Below are 24,774 nucleotides of genomic sequence, written 5' to 3'. Positions count from 1 at the left end.
GAAGCAGGGGGAGGACCAGAGGAGCAGGGGGGATGGCAGAGGAGCATGGGGGAAGGGACAGACAGCTGACTCAACAGCTATGGCCTGGGAATTTCTCACTTCTGCCTAATCTTGTCCCATAAGGAGGGGCACCGAACTGATTTTTTGCCACGGGTAAAATAATGTCTAGCTTCCCCTCTGGTACTGCCGAGCCGTTCTACTCCAATGAAGTAGAATGGCTAGTGGCTAGTGAAGGGGGAGAGGGGGCTTGGGTGGCTAGGGGGGGGGGGGGGCGGGAGTTGTCCGACCGCCATGGGAGAGACCTGTCAAAGTGGGCCAGTCTGGAGTCCAGGGCCAACTTTTTGTCCCAGTCCAACCCTGGATTAAGGGTAAATATTACATCTTAGTCCTCTACCCATAGACTTGAGGACCATTTACCTCTTGGGACTGGTATGGGCACTGCATGAGTATTTTTGTAACAATCCAGGAGGCAATACAATCACAGAGGCCCTCGGCATGTGCTAAGAGGACAGCAGGGGTTGGAGAGTATGTTCAGGTATAGTAGGTGCTTAGGATTCCTCAGAATTTTGCAGAAGTTGGATAGGGACGGAGTTGCTAGAACAAACCTTTTTACCCGTCCAACTCTGTCCACAAAAACAACATAAAAAAGAATATTTGGCTGAAGTTCTGCGTTAACATAAAATAGTTGGCCTACCTCATTTGGGTGGCGTTCTTCACTTTCAGCTTCATTTCCAATATCGAATGCTTTATCGGGAATGGGAGGAGGGTCCTCCAAGTCAACGTTTATGGAGACGGTTGGTTGGGGTGGGGAGGTTTTTAAATTTCTGGTCCTCCAATTTTTTATCATCGTGTTCAGTTTAAAGGAGGAGGTGGGTGGAACCTCAGGATTCACGGGAGCTGAACTGTGGTTGGTCTTCTCCTGTAAAACCTCAATTTTTACACTTAAGTCTATAGAAAGATTTTCCATTGGTTTTGTAGGTGGGTTCTTTACGGAGAGCTTGTCCTTACGAACGACGGAATAGATAGGTTCATTTATATTTGGGTTTGAATGCATTGGTTCCTTCATTGGTTCATCTCCTTGGTTGGGTCCGGGACTGGGAAGGTCAATCTCCGATTCTTGGTTTTCTGGTGTTTTATTCCTCGATCCTTCCTCTACTGAGACGTACAAAGGGTTTATGTTTTCCAGGGCATCACCGCCGCCGACTGCCATTGTGCGAATGCTCCCGGAGGTATCGCCCAGGTGTTTCCCATTTGGACCAGAGTCTGCAGAATAAAGGCAACATATATTACATATGAGTGAGCTTTAAGAAGAAGGTTGTGTCAAAAAGTTCCCTTAACCACTTAAGCCCCGGACCATTTTGCAGCTAAATGCCCAGGCCAGGTTTTGCGATTCGGCACTGCGTCGCTTTAACAGACAATTGCGCGGTCGTGCGACGTGGCTCCCAAACAAAATTGGCGTCCTTTTTTCCCCACAAATAGAGCTTTCTTTTGGTGGTATTTGATCACCTCTGCGGTTTTTATTTTTTTATTTTTTGCGCTATAAACAAAAATAGAGCGACAATTTTGAAAAAAAATCAATATTTTTTACTTTTTGCTATAATAAATATCCCCCAAAAACATATATAAAACATTTTTTTTTCCTCAGTTTAGGCCGATACGTATTCTTCTACCTATTTTTGGTAAAAAAAATCGCAATAAGCGTTTATCGATTGGTTTGCGCAAAATTTATAGCGTTTACAAAATAGGGGATAGTTTTATTGCATTTTTATCAATTATTTATTTTTTACTACTATTGGCGGCGATCAGCGTTTTTTTTTCGTGACTGCGACATTATGGCGGACACTTCGGACAATTTTGACACATTTTTGGAACCATTGTAATTTTCACAGCAAAAAATGCATTTAAATTGCATTGTGTATTGTGAAAATGACAGTTGCAGTTTGGGAGTTAAACACAGGGGGCGCTGTAGGAGTTAGTGTTCACCTAGTGTGTGTTTACAACTGTAGGGGGGTGTGGCTGTAGGACTGATGTCATCGATCGAGTCTCCCTATAAAAAGGATCACTCGATCGATGCAGCCGCCACAGTGAAGCACGGGGAAGCCGTGTTTACATACGGCTCTCCCCGTTCTTCAGCTCCGGGGAGCGATCGCGACGGAGCGGCTAGAAACGAATAGCCGTGCCGTCGCCCCGGATCGCTCCCCGAGGGAATCCGCCCGCCGCACGCAGCGGAGGGGGTCCCGATCGGACCCCCCACCCGCTAGAAGGCAAGGACGTATATATACGCCCATCTGCCTGTCCGTGCCATTTTGCGGACGTAAATAGTCGTGCGGCGGGCGTTAAGGGGTTAAATCACTTGCTTACTCGGCACTTAAACCCCCCCTAATGCCCAGACCAATTTTCAGCTTTCAGCGCTGATGCACTTTGAATGACAATTGCGCGGTCATACAACACTGTAACCAAATGACATTTTTATAATTTTTTCCCCCTCAAATAGAGCTTTCTTTTAGTGGTATTTGATCACCGTTGCGGTTTTTATTTTTTGTTAAAAAAAATTAAAAGTCAGATTTAAAAAAAAAATTATATTTTGTTATACAATTTTGCAAACAAGCAGTTTTTCTCCTTCGTTGATGAGGCTGTGCTGATGGACACCTATATAGCCAGATTCACGTAGACGTGCCTAACGTTAGGCAGGCGTAGCGTATCTCATATACGCTATGCCGCCGTATTCACTGTATGCTGTATTCACAAAGCACTTGCGTCCTAAGTTACGGCGGCGTAGCGTAAATGTGCCGGCGTAAGCGCGCCTAATTCAAATTGGGAAGAGGTGGGCGTGTTTTACGTTAATAAGGCATGACCCCACGTAATTGACGTTTTGAATGTACGGCGCATGCGCTGTCCGTGGACATAACCCAGTGCGCATGCTCCAAATTACGCCGCAAAGACTCATTGGTTTCGACGTGAGAGTAAATTACGGCCAGCCCCATTCACGGACGACTTACGCAAACGACGTAAAAATTTTAAAATTCGACGCGGTTCCGACGTCCATACTTAACATTAGCTGCGCCATCTGTTTGGTGGATTATCTTTACGCCTGAAAACGCCTTACGTAAACGGCGTATCTTTACTGCGACGGACAAGCGTACGTTCGTGAATAGGCGTATCTCGCTGATTCACGCACTCTAGGCGTAAATCAGCGTACACGCCCCTAGCGGCCAGCGTAAATAGTCAGCTAAGATACGACGGCGCAGGCGGTCGTATCTTAGCAACATTTAAGCGTATCTCAATTTGAGAATACGCTTAAATATACGATGGCGCCGGCGTAACTCTACCTGAATCTGGCTAATAGCCTGCAATGATGGGCACCTATGGGCTGCACTGATGGGCACTGAGAGGTGGCACTGGTGGGCACTGAGGTGACACTGAGAAGTGGCACTGAAGGGTATTGATAGGTGGCACTGGTGGGCACTAAGAAGTGGCACTAATAGGTGGTACTGATAGGTGCCACTGATAGCTGGCAGTGATGGGCACTGATAGGTGGCAGTGATGGGCACTGATGGATGGCAATGATGGGCACTGATCAGCACTGGTAGGTGAGACTGATAGGCAGCACTGCTAGGTGGCACTGATGAGTCACTGATTGGCACCACTGGTGGACATTGATAGGTGGCACTCATAGACATTTATAGGTGGCACTCGTGGGCATTGATAGGTGGCTCTTGTGGGCATTGATAAGTGGCACTGGTGGACACTGGCAGGTGGCACTGGCAGGTGGTAATTGTGGGCACATCTGCCTCCTTCCCCTCGGGACTGATGTCCCTTGCACATAAGCCGATGATCGGCTTTTTTTCTCCTATGAAGAACAGAATGTAATATATTTCTGCTTACTAGTCCATGGATGTGGTGGCTGCATTAGTTTTCCTTCAGGCTAGGAAAGTTTTCAACAAGTACAGAAAATACTTGTTGATTTTTGCCAGAAATGCAATGTCCTTGACACTTCCAGTGAAATAAACTTGAAAGTACAATGATTCTTCCTTTTGTAAACTACTAATCCTCCTACCCCCATGTAATAGAGATGAACAAAGTCAGGCATGCGCAAAGCCCAGCCTTAGTGACCATTATGTCTGCCTACATAGAAACATTTGGATAGTGAGCATAGACACCCAGGGACTGGAAGTATGCTACTGGCAGGATGACCAGCTTGCGGACCAGCCTTGTCAGTAATACTGCGGCAGGTTGGCTCCGCAGGGCAACCGCCGTAGCTGTACGTCGGCCGCTTTAAATGGTATTAGCAGGCGCATGCGCACTGCCGGAGGGGAGTGCCGATGCTCGTGACCAGGGGTCGCGGTGGCCACGATCTCCGGGGCACAACAGACAGAAAAGGGACGTGTGTGTATGTGAGCTGAGGACTGGGCCGGCCTTTGGGGTGTGCGAGCTGTGCGGCCGCACAGGGCACCATGGGCACGATTGTATTACACCCGCGGTGGCAGCGCTGTGGGTCTAGGCAGCAGCACACTGGCACGGGCAGGGAGAGGCGAGCTAGCTACAGTGGCGAGGGGGAGAGGGTGTGCGGGGGGGAGGGGTGCAGGGTGACACCGCTGCACCTACCATGCCCTCCTCTTGCAGCCACGGGCTGCCTGTCTGGGCAATCCAGGATGTCACACAGGCACAGCCAAGTGAAGCCGCCTCCCCCTCCTCTGTGTAAGCAGGGGGAGGGAACCTACTGTGCAGGTCCCGCCACGCTGATCTGAGGTGCTGAAGGGGGAGCTACACTGAAGGGGGTGCTACACTGAACGGGGGGGGCTACACTGAATGAGGGGGCTACACTGAATGAGGGGGCTACACTGAAGGGGGGCTGCACTGAAGGGGGGCTGCACTGAAGGGGGGGGGGGTTCACTGAAGGGGGGGCTGCATTTATGGATGTACCAGTAACCACCCCCAAACTGCCCTGTATCGCCCTAACCTGCCTTGTGCCACCCCAACCTGCTCTGTACCACCCCAAACTGCCCTGTACCAGTCCAACCTGACAATATACCAATCCAACCTACCCTATACCACTCCAACCTGCCCTGTACCACCCCCAACCCTGACCTGTACCACCCCAACCCTGACCTGTGCCACCCCAACCTCCTCTGTACCACCCCAAACTGCCTTGTACCACCCAACCCAACCGCCCAACCTGACAATATACCAATCCAACCTACCCTATACCACTCCAACCTGCCCTGTACCACCCCCAACCCTGACCTGTACCACCCCAACCCTGACCTGTGCCACCCCAACCTCCTCTGTACCACCCCAAACTGCCTTGTACCACCCAACCCAACCGCCCAACCTGACAATATACCAATCCAACCTACCCTATACCACTCCAACCTGCCCTGTACCACCCCCAACCCTGACCTGTACCACCCCAACCCTGACCTGTGCCACCCCAACCTCCTCTGTACCACCCCAAACTACCCTGTACCAGCCCAACCTGACAATATACCAATCCAACCTACCCCATACCACTCCAACCTGCCCTGTACCACCCCAATCTGCCCTGTGCCACCCCAACCTCCTCTGTACCACCCCAAACTGCCCTATACCAGCCCAACCTGACAATATACCCAATCAAACCTACCCCAATACCACCCCAATCTGCCACTATACCACTCTATAATACCCTAACCTGCCCTGTGCCACCCGAGCCTGCCCTATACCACTCTATACTACCCTAACCTGCCCTATACCATCCCAACCTACCACTTTACCACCCCAATCTACCCTAACCTGTCACTATACCACCCTATACTATCATTTACGGGGGCTAGTTTGGGGTTCGCCCCGTGACCGTGCGCTGCCTGCAGGGTGCTGGGCAGCCTAGACAGGAGGGGGGTGACACCATGTTTTACCAGCCCAAGTGACACCAGCCCTAGTGACGCCACTGCAACTGAACACAGACTTAAAGCTGACGTTATATATGGCCTTTTCTGGTTCATCCCTTCCTTTTCCATCCCCATTGAAGAGAAATCCGCAGTTCAGATTTCATATTGTCGCTTCCCTAAAGATGCTTACGGAGTTGAAGAAGAGACGGTTGCGCTGTTGGTGGATTTGGCGGTTCATCTTCTAGCGGTATAGATTCGTATCCCAGCTCTTCGTATTCCGAGTCTTCATTGTCTGGTGGTGGAGGTAATGGGAGAACTCTGTTCTTCAAATTAACAAGCACTTGGTCATCGTCTTTCACTACTGACCCGTTCCTCTCCGGTTCTGCATCCTTTTTCTTATCTTTTTTACTTTTTCTGTTTTTTTCAGCTCCTGGAATAAAAAAGAAAACCAAAAAAAAAGTCAAACCTTTAACCACGTCCATACCGGGCCTATTTTGGCACTCCTCTCCTACATTCAAAAATCGTCATTTTTTTTTCTAGAGAATTACTCAGAACCCCCAAACACTATGGGGCAGATCCAGGTACATCTGCGCCAGGCGCAGCGTATCTAAGATACGCTACGCCGCCATAACTTATATTTTTTAAATGGAATCCACAACGATTCCGCGCCATAAGTTACGGCGCGTAGTGTATCTAGTGTATTACGGCGTAAGGGCACGGAATTCAAAGTGCTGTGATGGGGGCGTGTTTTATGTTAATATCTTTTTGTATTTTATGTTAATACGTCGTGACCCGACGTAAACAAAGTTTTTTTGGAACTGCGCATGCGCCGTCCCTGGGGTATCCCAGTGCGCATGCTCGAAATTAAACCGGAACCCGCCAATGCTTACGACGGTGAAGTCATTCTACGACTTACGCAAACAATGTAAAAAATTAAAAATTGTACGCGGGAAGGACGGCCATACTTAACATTGAGTACGCCACCATATAGCAGCTTTAACTATACGCCGAAAAAAGCAGAACGCAAACAAAGGGAAAAAAAATGCGCCGGCCGACGTACGTACGACCGACGTACGTTCGTGGTTCGACGTAAATAGCTAATTTGCATACTCGACGCGGATTTTCGACGGAAACGCCACCTAGCGGAAATATTGCACCTAGGATCCGACGGCGTACGAAGATGTACGCCTGTCGGATCCATCCGAAATGCCGTCGTATCTTGTTTTGAGGATTCAAAACAAAGATACAACGCAGGAATTTTGAAATTACGCCGGCGTATCAGTAAATACGCCGGCGTAATTTCTTTGTGGATCTGCCCCTATATATATATGTTTTTTTAGCAGACACCCTAGGGAATAAAATGGCGGTCATTGCAACTCTCCGCTCCCTTCCTGTTGCACACTGCCTCTCTCCCATCCAGTGCCGGCCCAAGACATTGTGCTGCCTGGTACCAAGAATAAAATGCTGCCCCCCCCCGCCTAACAGTTGGAATCACTCCCTAGGACACACTTAACCCCTTCAGCGCCCTCTACAGGTTAACCCCTTCACTGCCAATGTCATTTTTACAGTAAACAGTGAATTTTTATAGCACTGATCGCTGTAAAAATGACAATGGTCGCAAAATGGTGTGAAAAGTATCCGATGTGTTCGCCATAATGTCGCAGTCATGATAAAAATTGCTGATCGCCACCATTACTAGTAAAAAATAATTATTAATAAAAATGCCATTAAACGATCCCCTATTTTGTAGGCGCAAACCAATCAATAAACGCTTATTAGAAGATTAGTAGAATACATATACATACATATAAACTGAGGGGAAAAAAACTATATATTTTTTAGGGATATTTATTATAGCAAAAAGTAAAAAATATATATATAAAAAAAAAAAATTGTCGCTCTATTTTTGTTTATAGTGCAAAAAATAAAAACCGCAGAAGTGATCAAATACCACCAAAAGAAAGCTCTATTTGTGGGAAAAAAAGGACGCCGATTTTGTTTGGGATCCACGTCGCGTGACCGCGCAATTGTCAGTTAAAGCGACCCAGTGCCGAATCGCAAAAAGTGGCGCCGGTCTTTGGCCAGCCAAATGGTCCGGGGCTGAAGTGGTTAAAGAGATAGCATGGCATATGTTTCCTTTTGCGGTCTCGGAGCGCAGCCTATAAACTCTTGCGTATTTACCGTAATTATTTGAGTTTACATAGTACTTGTATATACAGATCAATTTCCCTTTCAGCTCATCCTGCCTCTGCTTGTTCAGCCACAGGCGGCCAAATACAAAAAGAGAGTCTTTTGTCTCGGCAAAGTTTTCCAGGTTCTCATCACACCCACTGGAAAAATTGTTTTTTTCCCCAAGATTAATGATCGCCGGCGAGACGCGCGGTGAGTGCCAGCCTAATGAGCCTGTAATAAGATCACCTCGTCACTAGAGGGCACAGTGTCAGGTGATGTAAGGTTCCATTACATAGGTGGGCGGAATACATCAGAGCGATTTGATTCGTCACCTGCGCTCTCTCTATTCTCCCCGCTGACAGTGACAAATGAAGACGTCTGAGCCGCTATTCTTTTCTGCTGAATGGGATGACTTGCTGCCGCAATGAGCGCGGATATTGATTGGCATCCAAGGCTTGACTTCAATGCATGGTAAAGAGATGATAGATTAAATAGAGATACATTCCGGGGCGGTGAGTCAATTACTGTCATTGGCCCAGATTCAAGTAGAAATGCGCGATATTTGCGGGGGAGCAGGGCAACCATTTTGCCCTGCGCCCCCGCAAATATTTTGCGCTGCCCTCGATTCACGGAGCAGTAGCTCCGTGAATTGCGAGGGCGCGCCGGCAAATTTGCCCCGGCGTAAGCGCGCGCAAGTTAAATGATCCCGCCGGGGGCGGGAATCATTTAAATTAGGCGCGCTCCCGCGCCGAGCGTACAGCGCATGCTCCGTCGGGAAACTTTCCCGACGCGCATTGCGGCAAATGACGTCGCAAGGACGCCATTTGCTTCTAAGTGAATGTGAATGGCGTCCAGCGCCATTCACGTTTCACTTACGCAAACGCCGTGAAATTCAAATTTCACGGCGCGGGAAGGCCGGCTATACTTTAGCATTGGCTGCCCCTACTATTAGAAGGGGCAGCCTTGCGCTAAAACTCCGTACCTGGCTTGCGCGGTGCCCGCGCAAGTTTGTGAATCGGTGGTAGTATGCAATTTGCATACTACACGCTGATACACAATGGGAGCGCCCTCTAGCGGTCATCGCAAGAATGCAGCCTAAAGAGCCTTATGCCGCGCAGATTTTAGCCTGCAGTCGGTGTAACGAGGTTCCTGAATCAGGAGCACTCGTTACACCGGAGCAAGTAAGCACTTGCGCTGCGTAACCTATGGTTGCGCGGGCGCAAGTGCTTCTTGAATCTGGGCCATTTAAAACACATGCACCTGACATTTGGTGAATGTCAGATTCACTGCTTTATATACAGGGGGGTAGATTCAGCTAGGTGCGTGCACTGAAACGGCGGCGCAGCGTACCGTTTTTACGCTACGCCTCCGTAAATTACTGGAGCTACGCTTCATTCACGAAGCATTTGCTCCGTTTCGTAAAAGGGGCCGGCGTAAGCGCGCGTAATTTAAATCATCCCGTAGGGGCGTGGCTCATTTAAATTAGGCGCGTTCCTGCGCCGAACGTACTGCGCATGCTCCGTCGGGAAAATTTCCCGACGTGCATTGTGGTAAATGACGTCGCAAGGACGTCATTGGCTTCGACGTGAACGTAAATGGCGTCCAGCGCTATTCATGAACAAGTTACGCAAACGACGCAAATTTTGAAAATCGTGACGCGGGAACGACGTCCATACTTAACATTGGCTGCGCCTCCTAATAGCAGGAGCAGCCTTACGGCGAAAACGACGTACGCAAACGACGGGGTCACATAACATCATCAACACAACATATATCTGCCCTACCTGAAGGGATGACTCCATTATTTGTCACCTTGGCGTCTTGCGTCTCGGATTCCGTGAGGATTGTCTAGAATGAAAAAGAAAGAATCTCAAATCAGAGAATTTAGCAAAATCACAGCAAGTATAAGGACTTTGCTCAGGAATGTTGGACTTGCTTTGCCTGCATCATAACCAAATCCAGTGGCGGCTGGCGCTCAAATTTTTTTTGGGGGGGCGCAAACAAACTGAATAAAAAAAAACATCAATTGCTGCCACTGTGCCCATCAATTGCTGCCACTGTGCCCATCACACACAGCCACTGTGCCCATCAAACGTAGCCACTGTGCCTATCAATTGCTGCCACTGTGCCCATCACACGCAGCCACTGTGCCCATCAAACGTAGCCACTGTGCCCATCAATTGCTGCCACTGTGCCCATCACACGCAGCCACTGTGCCCATCAAACGTAGCCACTGTGCCTATCAATTGCTGCCACTGTGCCCATCACACACAGCCACTGTGCCCATCAAACGTAGCCACTGTGCCTATCAATTGCTGCCACTGTGCCCATCACACGCAGCCACTGTGCCCATCAAACGTAGCCACTGTGCCCATCAATTGCTGCCACTGTGCCCATCAAACGCAGCCACTGTGCCCATCAATTGCTGCCACTGTGCCCATCAAACGCAGCCACTGTGCCCATCAAACGCAGCCACTGTGCCCATCAAACGTAGCCACTGTGCCCATCACACGCAGCCACTGTGCCCATCACACGCAGCCACTGTGCCCATTAAACGTAGCCACTGTGTCCATCAATTGCTGCCACTGTGCCCACAAAACGCAGCCACTGTGCCCATCAATTGCTGCCACTGTGCCCATCAATAGCTGCCACTGTGCCCATCAGTAGCTGCCACTGTGCCCATCAGTAACTGTATTGCTTTGCCCGGCTGTTACTGACCTCGGCCTGCCCTCTGGACTTGTCTCTGCCTGCTGATTGTGTATTGCTTTGCCCGGCTGTTACTGACCTCGGCCTGCCCTCTGGACTTGTCTCTGCCTGCTGATTGTGTATTGCTTTGCCCGGCTGTTACTGACCTCGGCCTGCCCTCTGGACTTGTCTCTGCCTGCTGATTGTGTATTGCTTTGCCCGGCTGTTACTGACCTCGGCCTGCCCTCTGGACTTGTCTCTGCCTGCTGATTGTGTATTGCTTTGCCCGGCTGTTACTGACCTCGGCCTGCCGCCTGGATATACTTTGCTTGCTGATACCCGGTTGTTGATGACTACTGCCCCTCTCCTAGTCCTGCTTCCATCTCCTGCTCTGGTGCCAAGCTGCTCCTGCATCCTGTTTTGAGGACTGCGACTACCAGCTCTACCCACCTACGGGGTGGACATCACCAACCAGCTACTACGGCACTCGTGCCACTCCTTGCCCTCTGTCTCCACCATCAGGAGTGTTGGGCAGGAAGTGCAAGAGAGGTCTCCATAACGTTCCAGTCTTCACCAGGTATGTCATAGTAGCAGGAGATGCCACCTCTTTTGTCTAGTTCAGGGGTCTCCAAACTGTGGCCTGGGGGCCAGATGTGGCCCTTTGCTTGCTTTTATGCGGCCCTCAGGGGCACTGTTTCATCCACTGATACCAACAATGGGACATAACCCCCCCCCCCCCCACTCACACCAATGAAGGGACACAATTCCTCCCAATTACACCAATGATGGGGAACAATTCCTTCCAATTACATCAATGACGGGGCACAATTCCCCCCGATGATACCAATGATGGGCCACAATTTCTCCCAATGACACCAATAATGAGGCCCAATGACACCAATGACGGGGTACTATTCTCCCAATGACACCAATGATGGGGAACAATTTCATCCAATAACACCAATGATGGGGCACAATTCCTCCAATGACACCAATGATGGGGACCATTACTCCAATGACACCAACGATGGGAAACAATTTCTTCCAATGACACCAATAATGGGGACCAATGACACCAATGATGGGGCACAATTCCTCCTAATGACACCAATGATGGGGACCATTACTCCAATGACACCAACGATGGGAAACAATTTCTTCCAATGACACCAATAATGGGGACCAATGACACCAATGATAGGGGACAATTCCTCCCATTACACCAATGATGGGGCACAATTCCTCCTAATGACACCAACTATGGGGAACAATTTCTTCCAATGACACCAACGATGGGGAACAACTTTTTCCAATGACACCAATAATGGGGTCCAATGACACTAATGATAGGGGACAATTCCACCAATGATGGGGCACAATTTCTTCCAATGATACCAATAATGGGGACCAATGAAACCAATGATAGGGGACAATTCCTCCAATGACACCAACGATGGGAAACAATTTCTTCCAATGACACCAATAATGGGGTCCAATGACACCAATGATGGGGCACAATTCCCTCAATGATGGGGCACAATTCCTTCTAATGGCACCAACTATGGGGAACAATTTCTTCCAATGACACCAATAATGGGGTCCAATGACACGAATGATAGGGCACAATTCCTCCAATGACACCAATGATGGGGCACAATTCCTCCAATGATGGGGCACAATTCCTCCAATGATGGGGCACAATTCCTCCTAATGACACCAACTATGGGGAACAATTTCTTCCAATAACACCAATAATGGGGTCCAATGACACGAATGATAGGGCACAATTTCTCTCAATGAAACCAATGATGAGACACAATTCCCCCGATGACACCAACAATGGGCCACAATTTCTCCCAATGACACCAATAATGAGGCCCAATAACACCAGTGATGGGGCACAATTCCTCCAATGACACCAACGATGGTGCACAATTTCTTCCAATGATACCAATAATGGGGTCCAATGACACCAATGATAGGGGACAATTCCTCCAATTACACCAATGATGGGGCACAATTCCTCCAATGACACCAACAATGGTGCACAATTTCTTCCAATGACACCAATAATGGGGTCCAATGACACCAATGATGGGGCACAATTCCTCCAATGATGGGGCACAATTCCTCCTAATGACACCAACTATGGGGAACAATTTTTTCCAATGACACCAATAATGGGGTCCAATGACACCAATGATAGGGGACAATTCCTCCAATGACACCAATGATGTGGCACAACTTCTCTCAATGACACCAATGATGGGGTCCAATGACACCAATGATAGGGGACAATTCCTCCAATGACACCAATGATAGGGCACAATTCCCCCCGATGACACCAACAATGGGCTACAATTTCTTCCAATGACACCAATAACGAGGCCCAATGACAACAATGATGGGGTACTATTCCCTCAATGACACCAACGATGGGGAACAATTTCATCCAATGATAGGGGACAATTTCTCCAATGACACCAATGATGGGGCACCATTCCTGCAATGACACCAACGATGGGGAACCATGTTTTCCAATGACACCAATAATGGGGTCCAATGACACCAATGATAGGGGACAATTCCACCAATGATGGGGCACAATTTCTCTCAATGACACTAATAATGGGGCCCAGTGACACCAATGATGGGGCACAACTTCTCTCAATGACACCAATGATGGTGCACAATTTCTTCCAATGATACAAATAATGGGGTCCAATGACACCAATGATAGGGGACAATTCCTCCAATGACACCAATGATGGGGCACAATTTCTCCCAATGACACCAACGATGGGGAACAATTTCTTCCAACGATATCAATAATGGGGGTCCAATGAATAGGGGACAATTCCTAAAAGTGATTCCAACAATGGGGCACAATTTCTCCCACTGACACCAACGATGGGGCACAATTACCCCCACTGAGACAAACAATGGGGCATTATTTATCTCTCAATGTTATCGCAACGTTTTCTACTCCCAGTGGCCACAAGTCCCGCCCCCCTAAAATCTGAAGGACAGTAAACTGGCCCTTTGTTTGGAACGTTTGGAGACCCCTGGTCTAGTTGAAGCATGTATGGCCTACTATTTGCAAGGCGGGCCAATTTAAAGGGGCGTGTGCCATTTAAATTAGGCGCGCTCCCGCGCCGGACCTACTGCGCATGCTCCGTTTCTTAACTCCCGCCGTGCTTTGCGCGCCGTGACGTCATTTTTTCGAACGGCGACGCGCGTAGCGTAATTCCGTATTCCCGGACGGCTTACGCAAACTACGTTATTTTTTACATTTCGACGCGGGAACGACGGCCATACTTTATACAGCAATACGATTGTTGAAAGTTAAGGAACCAAAAAAACCGACTAACTTTGCGACGGGAAACTAGACTAGCGGCGACGTAGCGAACGCGAAAATCCGTCGGGAATCGCCGTAACTCCTAATTTGCATACCCGACGCTGGTTTACGACGCAAACTCCCCCCAGCGGCGGCCGCGGTACTGCATCCTAAGATCCGACAGTGTAAAACAATTACACCTGTCGGATCTTCTGGCTATCTATGCGTAACTGATTCTATGAATCAGTCGCATAGATAGAAACAGGGGCCCGGATTCAGGTAGATTTGCGCATTTTTTACGGAGGCGCAGGCAACGTTTTTGCCCTGCGCCCCCGCAAATTTACTGCGCTGCCCTTGATTCCGTAAATTGCGTGGGCGCGCCAGCAAAATGCCCGGCGTCAGCGCGGGCAATTTAAATGATCCCGTAGGGGGCGGGAATCATTTAAATTAGGCGCGTTCCCGCTCCGATCGTAGAGCGCATGCTCCGTCGGGAAACTTTCCCGACGTGCATTGCGGCAGATGACGTCGCAAGGACGTCATTTGCTTCAAAGTGAACGTGAATGGCGTCCAGCGCCATTCACGAATCACTTACGCAAACTACGTAAATTTGAAATTTTGCGACGCGGGAACGACGGGTATACGGAACATTGGCTGCCCCTGCTCATAGCAGGGGCAGCCTTACGCGAAAAACGTCGTACGCAAACGACGTAAACTGCGTACGCAGGGCTCGCGTAACGTTGTGAATCGGCGTTAGTATGCAATTTGCATACTATACGCTGAGCACAACGGGAACGCCACCTAGCGGCCATCGCAAGAATGCAGCCTAAGATATGCGGGCATAAGAGCCTTATGCCGCGCATATCTTAGGCTGCAGTCGGCGTAACGAGGTTCCTGAATCAGGAGCATTCGTTACGCCGGGGCAAGTAAGCAATTGCGCTGCGTAACCTATGGTTACACAGGCGCAATTGCTTCTTGAATCCGGGCCAGGGATACGACGGCGTATCTCTTTGGTGAATCTCACCCTTTATTTTTAGATCCTAAAGCACGGAGCCATGCTCGGCATATAGAGTTAAACTGCTTCTGGGACGCACAACACTCCACATGATAAATTCCTAGCGCATTTCGCTGCCACGATAATAAGGTGCTATTAGATTAGGGTTTAGCAGCCCAGGGCAGTAATGGATGCCTGTCTATGTGGCTTTCATTGTTTTCGCACAGTACATATGCATTAACTTATGGCAATTCAAACTGATGGATGACTGTGCTAAAACTCAGGCAGGGGAGTTCTTTTCTTCTCTTTTACTTCTTCAGAGGTTGGGCCTCCTCCCGGGAACATTTCGGCAATAAGAGGACGAGGTTTTGTGCCAGGCTGAGCGTTCTGGTTACACGCAATCAGCGCGGTTGGGGGGGGGGGGGGTTAGGTTAGCGGTCTTGGAATGGCAGCTTGTTTACCGGTGGGCCGCGAAGTCTGTGTTATCTGAGGTGCGGTGGCAGCGGGCGAGCAGAGACCGCCGCCATCACCGCACTTCCGCCCACACAGCCCCGCCGCTACATTGTTAGGGGTGAAGCAGGCAAGCAGAAAGATGACATCATCTTCCACTGCCCGCCCCACATCACCACTGTTCTCTCTCACGCGGAACTCACTGTGCTTAGTGACAATTTGCATCTAGTAGGCAGTGGCATGTGCAATCTGCATCTGGTGGCATGTGGCAAGTGACTGTGGTAATCTACATCTGGTGGCATGTGTCAAGTGACTGTGGCAATCTACATCTGGTGGCATGTGGCAAGGGACTGTGGCAAGTGACTGTGGCAATTGACTGTGGCAATCTACATCTGGTGGCATGTGGCAATCTGCATCTGGTGGCATGTGGCAAGTGATTTTGGCAATCTACATCTGGTGGCAAGTAACTGTGGCAATCTGCATCTGGTGGCATGTGGCAAGTGACTGTGGCAATCTACATCTGGTGGCATGTGTCAAGTGACTGTGGCAATCTACATCTGGTGGCATGTGGCAAGTGACTGTGACAATCTGCATCTGGTGGCATGTGGCAAGTGATTTTGGCAATCTACATCTGGTGGCATGTGGCAAGTAACTGTGGCAATTTGCATCTGGTGGCATGTGACAAGTAACTGTGACAATCTGCATCTGGTGGCATGTGGCAAGTGATTTTGGCAATCTACATCTGGTGGCATGTGGCAAGTAACTGTGGCAATTTGCATCTGGTGGCATGTGGCAAGTAACTGTGACAATCTGCATCTGGTGGCATGTGGCAAGTGACTGTGGCAATCTACATCTGGTGGCATGTGGCAAATGACTGTGGCAATCTACATCTGGTGGCAATCTGCATCTGGTGGCATGTGGCAAGTGATTTTGGCAATCTACATCTGGTGGAATGCGGCAAGTAACTGTGGCAATTTGCATCTGGTGGCATGTGGCAAGTAACTGTGACAATCTGCATCTGGTGGCATGTGGCAAGTGACTGTGGCAATCTACATCTGGTGGCAATCTGCATCTGGTGGCATGTGGCAAGTGACTGTGGCAATCTGCATCTAGTGGCATGTGGCAAGTGACTGTGGCAAGTGACTTTGGCAATCTACATCTGGTGGCAATCTGCATCTGGTGGCATGTGGCAATCTGCATCTGGTGGCATGTGGAATGTGACTGTGGCAATCTGCATCTGGTGGCATGTGGCAAGTGACTGTGGCAATCTGCATCTGGTGGCAATCTGCATCTGGTGGCATGTGGCAATCTGGATCTGGTGGCATGTGGAATGTGACTGTGGCAATCTGCATCTGGTGGCATGTGGCAATCTGCATCTGGTGGCATGTGGCAAGTGACTGTGGCAATCTACATCTGGTGGCATGTGGCAAGTGACTGTGGCAATCTGGATCTGGTGGCATGTGGCAAGTGACTGTGGCAATCTGGATCTGGTGGCATGTGGCTATCTGCATCTGGTGGCATGTGGCTATCTGCATCTGGTGGCATGTGGCTGTGGCAATCTTCATCTGGTGACAGACACTGTGGCAAGCTGCATCTGGTGGCAGATTCTGCATTATGGTGAGTTTAACTGTTTAATATATTACAATATAATAATAAAAATAATGCGCTTCAATCATCCTGACACCATATTAACCATGGTGTTGTGATGATTGAAGTGCTAACACCAGCCATTTCCTGACAAATTGGCCACAAAAAAACGCATCGTCACCCAGACACCCTGAACTTTACACTCTACATAGCACACCCCTAACCCCTGTAAACCACGCACCCCTAAACCCTGCACTCTGTACACAACGCACTGCTGAACGCTACACGCTGTACATAAAGCACTACTGACCACTGCACTCTGTACATGTAGCACTAACCCCTGGAGGAGCTGCTGGATTTTTGGGTGGCACATTTACCTCTTGGATCCTCCGAACTCCTAGTGGTGAATGATGCGTATTGCATATAGTAGAAGTAAAGGAATGTCCAGACAGGTGCTCTTTGTTGTGCTCTTTATTACCAAGTCGGGTAAAAACAGTAAACTTGTGGTGAGGAAAGTAAAGTTGAAGAAGAAAGGACCTCAGACCTCCCTCAGCGAGCCTCAGAAAGACACCTCTGCCACAGCCCCTCTCTGGATAAGTTACGCCTGGATCTTCTTCAACTTGCCGCCCAGGTACCGACTGACAGGGGATCAATCCCTCAGTGTGCGGCTACCTTGGTCCCCGGTGGTTTGTCCAGGCCCCCTTTTGGATTACCAGCCTCTTAATGGCGCTCCTCAGACCGACTCCCCACCGAACAGCAGTACAGCTTGGGATCTTCAGAAGTGGAAACCCATTCGCTCACTGGGTCCCCGCCACTGTTCAGATGCTCCTGGTCAGCATGGTCTCGGAACCAGGAACACCGCATGGCACGCACGTCCCGGACAGGTAGACCATAACGCCGGGGCGCCGTGATGATGCCACCCTAAAGGTGGGTGCCACACTGGACGAAGAAGACCCAGAACCAATGGCGTCTGCCTCATAAATACCCCTCCCCAGCATGCTCAGCGAGGACAAACCCTCCTGATTGGCTGCTGGGAAAGAGCACCCAAACCTTGACTCCACTGCTGCCACCTGCAGCACCGGGGTTGGAAGAACACCCCAGTACAACAGAATAAGCCCACAGCACAGCCAAGCTGAGACAGAGACCCTGTTTTACACATAACAATCTGGATCAGAGTTTAACTACACTCTGATCTACCCTTAAATTTAACTAGCACCAGTACTATAAAGTACACAGGCGCTACATACATAACACACTCCCTAACTCTGCACATTGTGCATAGCACAACTCTAAACCCTGCACTCTGTACTTAGCACATTCCTAAGCACTGCGCTCAGCACAGGGATGGTGAGGGGGGGGGGCAGACCTAGGAACTCAGCACAGGGATGGTGGGAACCCCTCACAATGGACTCAGCAGGTGTACATACCTAGGAACTCAGCACAGGGTTGGTGGGAATCCTTCAAAATGGGCACAGAGAGGGGGGCAGACCCAGGAACTCAGCACAGGGATGGTGGGGAGGGGGCAGACCTAGGAACTCAGCACAGGGAGGGGGGGGGCAGACCTAGGAACTCAGCACAGGGATGGTGGGAAACTGCCATTCCACTCCTTGTCAGTGAGGGTGTGGTTGCTAGCTCCTTTGCTCCAGAGACCAGGGGCTAGAGTAGCTTCTCTGCCCCAGGAGGGATGCTGGATCCTGGGGAGGAGCCGGGCGGGGCCCCCCTGGATAGGCCTGTGGAAGAATCTGGGCCTAGCCAAAGACGAGATGAGTCCCTGTCGGCCTTTAGACAGAGGACTGTCAGCAAGCTGAAGCGGATTGAGAAGGAGGAGGAGAAGTTGATGGGCATGGTGGCCGAGTTCAGAAAGAAAAAGCAGATTTGTGCGAAAATGTACAGCAAGAAAAGACCGGCTCTGAGACCTGAGCTGAAGGACCTGGAGCAAGCTGTGAGGAGGCAGAAGGATTTGCTGTATTCTCTGAAGGAGAATAGCGGAATTTTTAAAGAGAAATATAAAAATGAGGAGCGATTTAATCGCATGAGAAGAGGAGCCGCTTCATGCATGGAGGATGGGGAGACCAGCGAGGAGATGCAGGTACAGGCGGAGTCAGCAGTGAGTGAGACGGTGGGCCCGGAGTATGAGCCCATCAGTTCCACACCTCGGGAATCTGCTGAGCCCTCAATGGCGGAGGCCTCTGTCCCCTTCCCACCCCAGCAATGTGGAACATCTCAGGAGGGTGAAGGTTCTGCCATGATGGAGTTTATCACCAAGCTGGAATCCCCTCCTGATGCGACTTCCCCGGATGATGATAAGATGGACACCGTTCCTGGCCCTGTGGAAGACAAACCTGTGCCTAGAGTAAGATCCACCATAAAGTCTGCAACAACTGGGGAGAAATCTGACCCCACCATCAGCCATGACATCGCTGCGGTGACAACACAGCAAGCAGGTGCAGGTACAGTGTGTGTGCAAGATGGTATGAACTTTAATGACAATGCATCTGCTAATAACTGTCAGCATCAGTCTGCAGAGAGGTCCATGGACAATACAGGGACTTTGCCTGGACCAGGCACAGTGGCTGTAACTGTGAATGATGAAGGAGATGCTGGGTGCAGTAGTGCCACAACTCCCCAGGAGTGTGCAGTGGACAGGACTGGAGCTGTGTGTACAGAGCGGGGGGAGGGGGTGGGTCCTGACTCTGCTAATACAATCCCAGCTGAATCAGACTCTTTGCCAGCAAGTGTGACTGTGTCTAAGGACAAGACTGTGAATACTGGGGGTGGAAGGAAATCCTATGCTGGTGTTGCTGCTGCAGGATCTGGGAAGGGGGAACAAGCAGGGAAGGAGCATGGGAATGTTTTGTCTTCCTCCATGTTTAAAAGGAGGAATGTTGTGCAGCTGAGGTGGGAAGGCGGTGGAATCCCCCCACATAGGAGGGCGGTGGTGGATAAGATTCTACAGATGGGGTTCACGCCCGCAGATATCTTCGCCCTGATCAGTCCGGCAGGTTCCTATGAGTACGATTTGTCCTTTCTCCGTCCGGAGTCTTTGGACATATTTTGGGAGAAATATGAACGTGTGTGTAGGGGCCTGCCGGACTGGAAGGGGCTCATGCCCAAGCTTGTCTCCCGCCAGCCCCTCATTAAAGTGGTCACGATTTTGGTCCGCAATGAGTCCATACCACAGGGGGATTTATGTATATGGCTGAGGAGGTATGGAGACGTCCTGGGCCCCCTAAAAAAGATTCTGGATGACCGGGGAATATGGACGGGGGGGTGGTCTGCTCAGTTAAAACTAAAGATCATTGATAATGTCGTCCAGCATCTGCCATCCTCAGCTTTCCTGGGGAGGGACAGGCTGACCAAAAGCTCTGCAATAAGTGTGTAGACAAGAGTCACCTTGCATCCTCCTGTCCAGTGATGAAGTGCTCTCTGTGCCAGGGTATAGGACATCTGGCGAAGGATTGTAACCTCATAAGGTGCAATCTGTGCAATGCGGTGGGACATCCTTACAGCCAGTGTCCTGAGGCAATGCACAATAAGCCTGAGCTCATGAGAGAGTTCTTCCGCCTGGACATGGAGGATGCCCAGAGCTCAACAGCTGGAGGGCCTGTGAGTCCATCTGAGTCTGTGCCAATTCCCAATGTGTCAGTATCTCCCCAGTCTGTGGTGCCCCAGTCTGTGCCAATTCCCAATGTGTCAGTGTCTTCCCAGTCTGTAGGTAAGGTGTCAGTTGCAGAGAATGTGTCCAATCCTTCTGTGTCTTCTAAAATTGCAGAGGCAGCAAGAGGTGCTGAGACAGGTGCATCAAGTGCGGTGCCAGTCCCCCTCCCTCGACGCTGCAGGGTTCCTGTTAAGGATCGTGGGGTGCAGAGGAGTGGGGAGGATGGTGAAGAGGCTGGCCTGGTAGTGGACAAGGGAAGGGAGAGTGGAGGGGAGGGAGGTGAAGGGGAGGATAGGTGTGGGGAGGCTGCTGACTCCGGGTTGTCCAAGGATGATATGGAGTGGTTGGAGGATAAAAGGAGGAGAGGCAAAAGGAAGGGGAAAAAAGGAGGTACAGTTACCTTAAGTCCTGAGGTTTTGCCTTTGGCGAATAAATTTAAGGTACTGTCTGATGATGTTGATGTTGATGATGATGAATGGGGCTCGTTTAGTTCAGCATCCTCTATTGATGAAGAGTGCCAGGGTGCAACGAAGCGCGCTGGTTCTCCAGGGAGGGGGAGTAGTCAGGTTAGGAAACGGCCCCAACTACTTTAATGGCAGTTCCCACTCACTTTATATAAAAGGCTATATGCACGGTGATGCTCTTTAGTCTGACTCTCCCGTAGGGATTATGTTGTGCGCAATTTTGGTTTGCACCGTTTATTATGTTCTTGTGTGTTTTTTATTATTTGTTTTGTTCTGTATAGTCATATTCAATTATTTTGTAAATATGTTTTATTTATTATGGTTTTATTGTATATAAGTTGTTGTTTGTAAGATTTTTCAATAAACAAAATTAACCCCTCATAATGGGCACAGCAGGTGTATAGACCCCGGAACTCAGCACAGGGATGGTGGGAACCCCTTATAATGGGCACAGCAGGTGTACAGACCCAGGAACTCAGCACAGGGATGGTGGGAACCCCTTATAATGGGCACAGCAGGTGTACAGACCCAGGAACTCGGCACAGGGATGGTGGGAGCCCCTAATAATGGGCACAGGAGGTGTACAGACCTAAGAACTCAGTACAGAGATGGTAGGAACCCCTCATAATGGGCACAGCAGGTGTGCAAAGCCAGGAACTCCGTTCAGAGATCTCAGAGATAGATAAGACTGCTAGGTGGTCTAGCGCTCCATTATCGACTAAACATGGAAATATCAGTTGTGGGTTAAAACTTTCCTTTTGCCAAATAGCCTTCTTAAGACTTAGCTGCGAACACCCTACAGGAACATCATGCATGTACTCAACCTAAGACACTTACCACCTTTTTTAGCTCAGAATGTGACCTTTCTCTTTTTTCTCTGCTGTTGGTGATATCTGAAGATCTCCTGAAAAACAGAGAATGAAAGAAGTCACATCTCCGAGACACCATTGCAGATCACACACATGTATTAGGGTATCGGTGGCCTCTGCTGTCATGGACTTACCTTACTTACCTTCATTATTTAGTTCTGCAGGGTGGGCCATTTATATGGATACACCAAAAACAAAAGTTGGATTTAAAATGGCCGACTTCAAAATGGCCGCCATGGTCACTACCCATCTTGAAAAGTTTCCCCCCTTACATATACTAATGTGCCACAAACAAGAAGTTAATATCACCAACCATTCCCATTTTATTAAGGTGTATCCATATAAATGGCCCATTCCCAAACGGAATCACAGGCAGCTAAATACACGGATTAAGTACATTTTTGGGAGCTCTTTTACCTGCCACGTTTGTATTTCTGTCCATCCAGTCCTGAGATTTACACAGGATTTTTATTTGGGAGGTGAGGTCCTCTTTGACGCCCATACCGGACCCCCATCAAAGATAAGGATCTGGTATTAGACATGTGCAATTTGTTTAGTTACAAATTCGTTTTTTTTAAACGAATTTAGACAAATCCGTTAATTCGTAAATATCAGAATTTTCACATTTCCAAATTGTTACGAATATTAGAAAATTCGGAAATTAGAAAATTCAAATTTTCAGAAATTCAAAAATTCTAAAATTTCAGAAATTGGAAATCAGAAATTTCGGAAATTCGTAACCCGAAAATTCGGAAATCCAAAAATAAGCATTAAAATCCAAAAATTCGAAAGAACGAAAATGAGAAAATAAGAACAAAAATAAAAAAAAAGTTCAAAAACCCGAAAACTCGAAAATCTGAAATAATAACTAACTGATAATAACTTCAATATTACTAACTATTAAAGTATAAATTCGAAATTCGTAAAATCGTAAAGTTGAAAATTCGGAATTTCGTAAATCAGAAAATTTGGAAATAAGAAAGGAAAATCCCGAAATGAGAAAGAACGAAAATCCAAAAATTCTAAATGATAACTAACTAATAATAATTAACTAAATTCTAGGTATTGGATTTTTCTTTCAAATTTGGCTGTTAGTGAACGTAACAAATAAGAATTTATCCGAAGTTACGAATTATTGGTAATAACGAATACATAGCCAAACGAATGGAACGTAACAAATTAATAATAATAAACAACAATAATAATAACTTATTATTATTTTTTTTTTTTTCCATTTGTTTAGATACAGCATTGTTTATTTCGGATAATTCGTAACTTCAGATAAATTTGTATTCGTTAGAATTTGTATTCCAATACCTATAATTTAATAGTTAATTATTATTAGTTAGTTATTATTTTGAATTTTTGGATTTTTATTCTTTCTAATTTTCGGATTTTCCTTTCTTATTTTTGGATTTCCGAATTTCTGACTTTGGAATTATTGAATTATCGAATTTTCAAATTTCCGAATTTTCGAATTTGCGACTTTCAGAATTTTAGAATTTCCGAAAAAAAAAAAAAAAATGAAACGAAAACGATTTTTTTTTTCGGCAGTGCACATGTGTATCAGTGCACATGTGCACACTAAAGCTGTGCGGTAGCAGGACCGCTCCAAAAGTCCTGCTAGCCGCATCTTTGGAGCAGTATAGGAGCACCTATATACCGCGCCTTCCCATTGAAATCAATGGGAAACCGCGGTAATACTGCCCGCAATGCGGGCCGTATTAACCCTTTTTCGGCCGCTAGCGGGGGTTAAAACCTCACTGCTAGCGCCCGAATATCGCGGTAAATACGACGGTATAGCAGCGCTAAAAATAGCGCGGCTATACCGTCACCGCACCTCCGCTGCCCAATGAGAAAGCAGCCTTAAGGGCTTGTTTATACCGCAATCTCCATGTTCGGTGTGCAGTTCTGCATGCATAAGGGCGCAAGTTGTTTCTGAATACGGAACTTGCGCCCTAAATTACGGCGGCGTAACGTATCTGAGATACGTTACGCCGGGCGGATAGATACACCATTGTATCTGAATCCAGCCCTCAGTCTGTCCGGACAGTATGGTCACCTGCTGACTTGGCAACATCCACAGGCAGCTTAACTCTTAAAAAAAAACAAAAAACGCAGAAGTTGAATCCAACACAATTTTACTTCAGCTAATTGGCGTACAGCAGATGTTTTTCCAGTCTTCTGAAGTGTAAGAAGACAATAACTTTGCTGAGTCTTGTCTCTGCAAAGTACTAACGCCGCCGTATCTCTGAGTTGCGCCGTCGTATCTATGTGCCTGATTCTTAGAATCAGTTACGCATAGATATCCATTAGATCCGCATTTTATTTTTGGACCGCTAGGTGGCGCTTCCGTCAAATTCCGCGTTGAGTATGCAAATTAGCTAGATATGCGAATTCCCGAACGTACGCGCGTCCGACGCAGTAAAGTTACGACGTTTACGTTAGGCTTTTCCCGGCGTAAAGTTGCCCCTGCTATATGAGGCGCAGCCAATGTTAAGTATGGCCGTCGTTCCCGCGTCAAAATTTGAAAAAGTTACGTCGTTTGTGTTAGGCCCCATACTCACGACCAAACATGTCTGCTGAAACTGGCCCGCAGGCCAGTTTCAGCAGACATGTTTGGTCGTGTGTGGGCGCGAGCGGGCCGAATTCCAGCAAACATTTGCCCGCCGGGCCTTTTCCCAGCAGACAAAT

At 48.5% G+C, this 24,774-nt stretch overlaps 1 protein-coding gene across 1 annotated transcript in view; it reads right to left on the bottom strand.

Annotated features, from left to right (window-relative positions):
* LOC120936032 (altered inheritance of mitochondria protein 3-like) overlaps positions 1-24,774 on the bottom strand; it is an 85,838-nt gene that overhangs the window by 11,768 nt on the left and 49,296 nt on the right. Inside the window, exons 3-6 of the mRNA XM_040348121.1 lie at positions 22,049-22,115; positions 9,824-9,887; positions 6,058-6,297; positions 695-1,263 (exon numbers count right to left, since the gene is read on the bottom strand). Of these exons, the coding sequence (XP_040204055.1) occupies positions 695-1,263; positions 6,058-6,297; positions 9,824-9,887; positions 22,049-22,115 (940 nt within the window). The remainder of the gene's footprint in view (positions 1-694; positions 1,264-6,057; positions 6,298-9,823; positions 9,888-22,048; positions 22,116-24,774) is intronic.

Source organism: Rana temporaria, chromosome 4, assembly GCF_905171775.1.
Source record: "Rana temporaria chromosome 4, aRanTem1.1, whole genome shotgun sequence".
Lineage (NCBI taxonomy): Eukaryota > Metazoa > Chordata > Amphibia > Anura > Ranidae > Rana > Rana temporaria.
The sequence above is the reverse complement of the archived record's forward strand: the minus strand, read 5'-3'. Positions and strand labels throughout refer to the sequence as shown.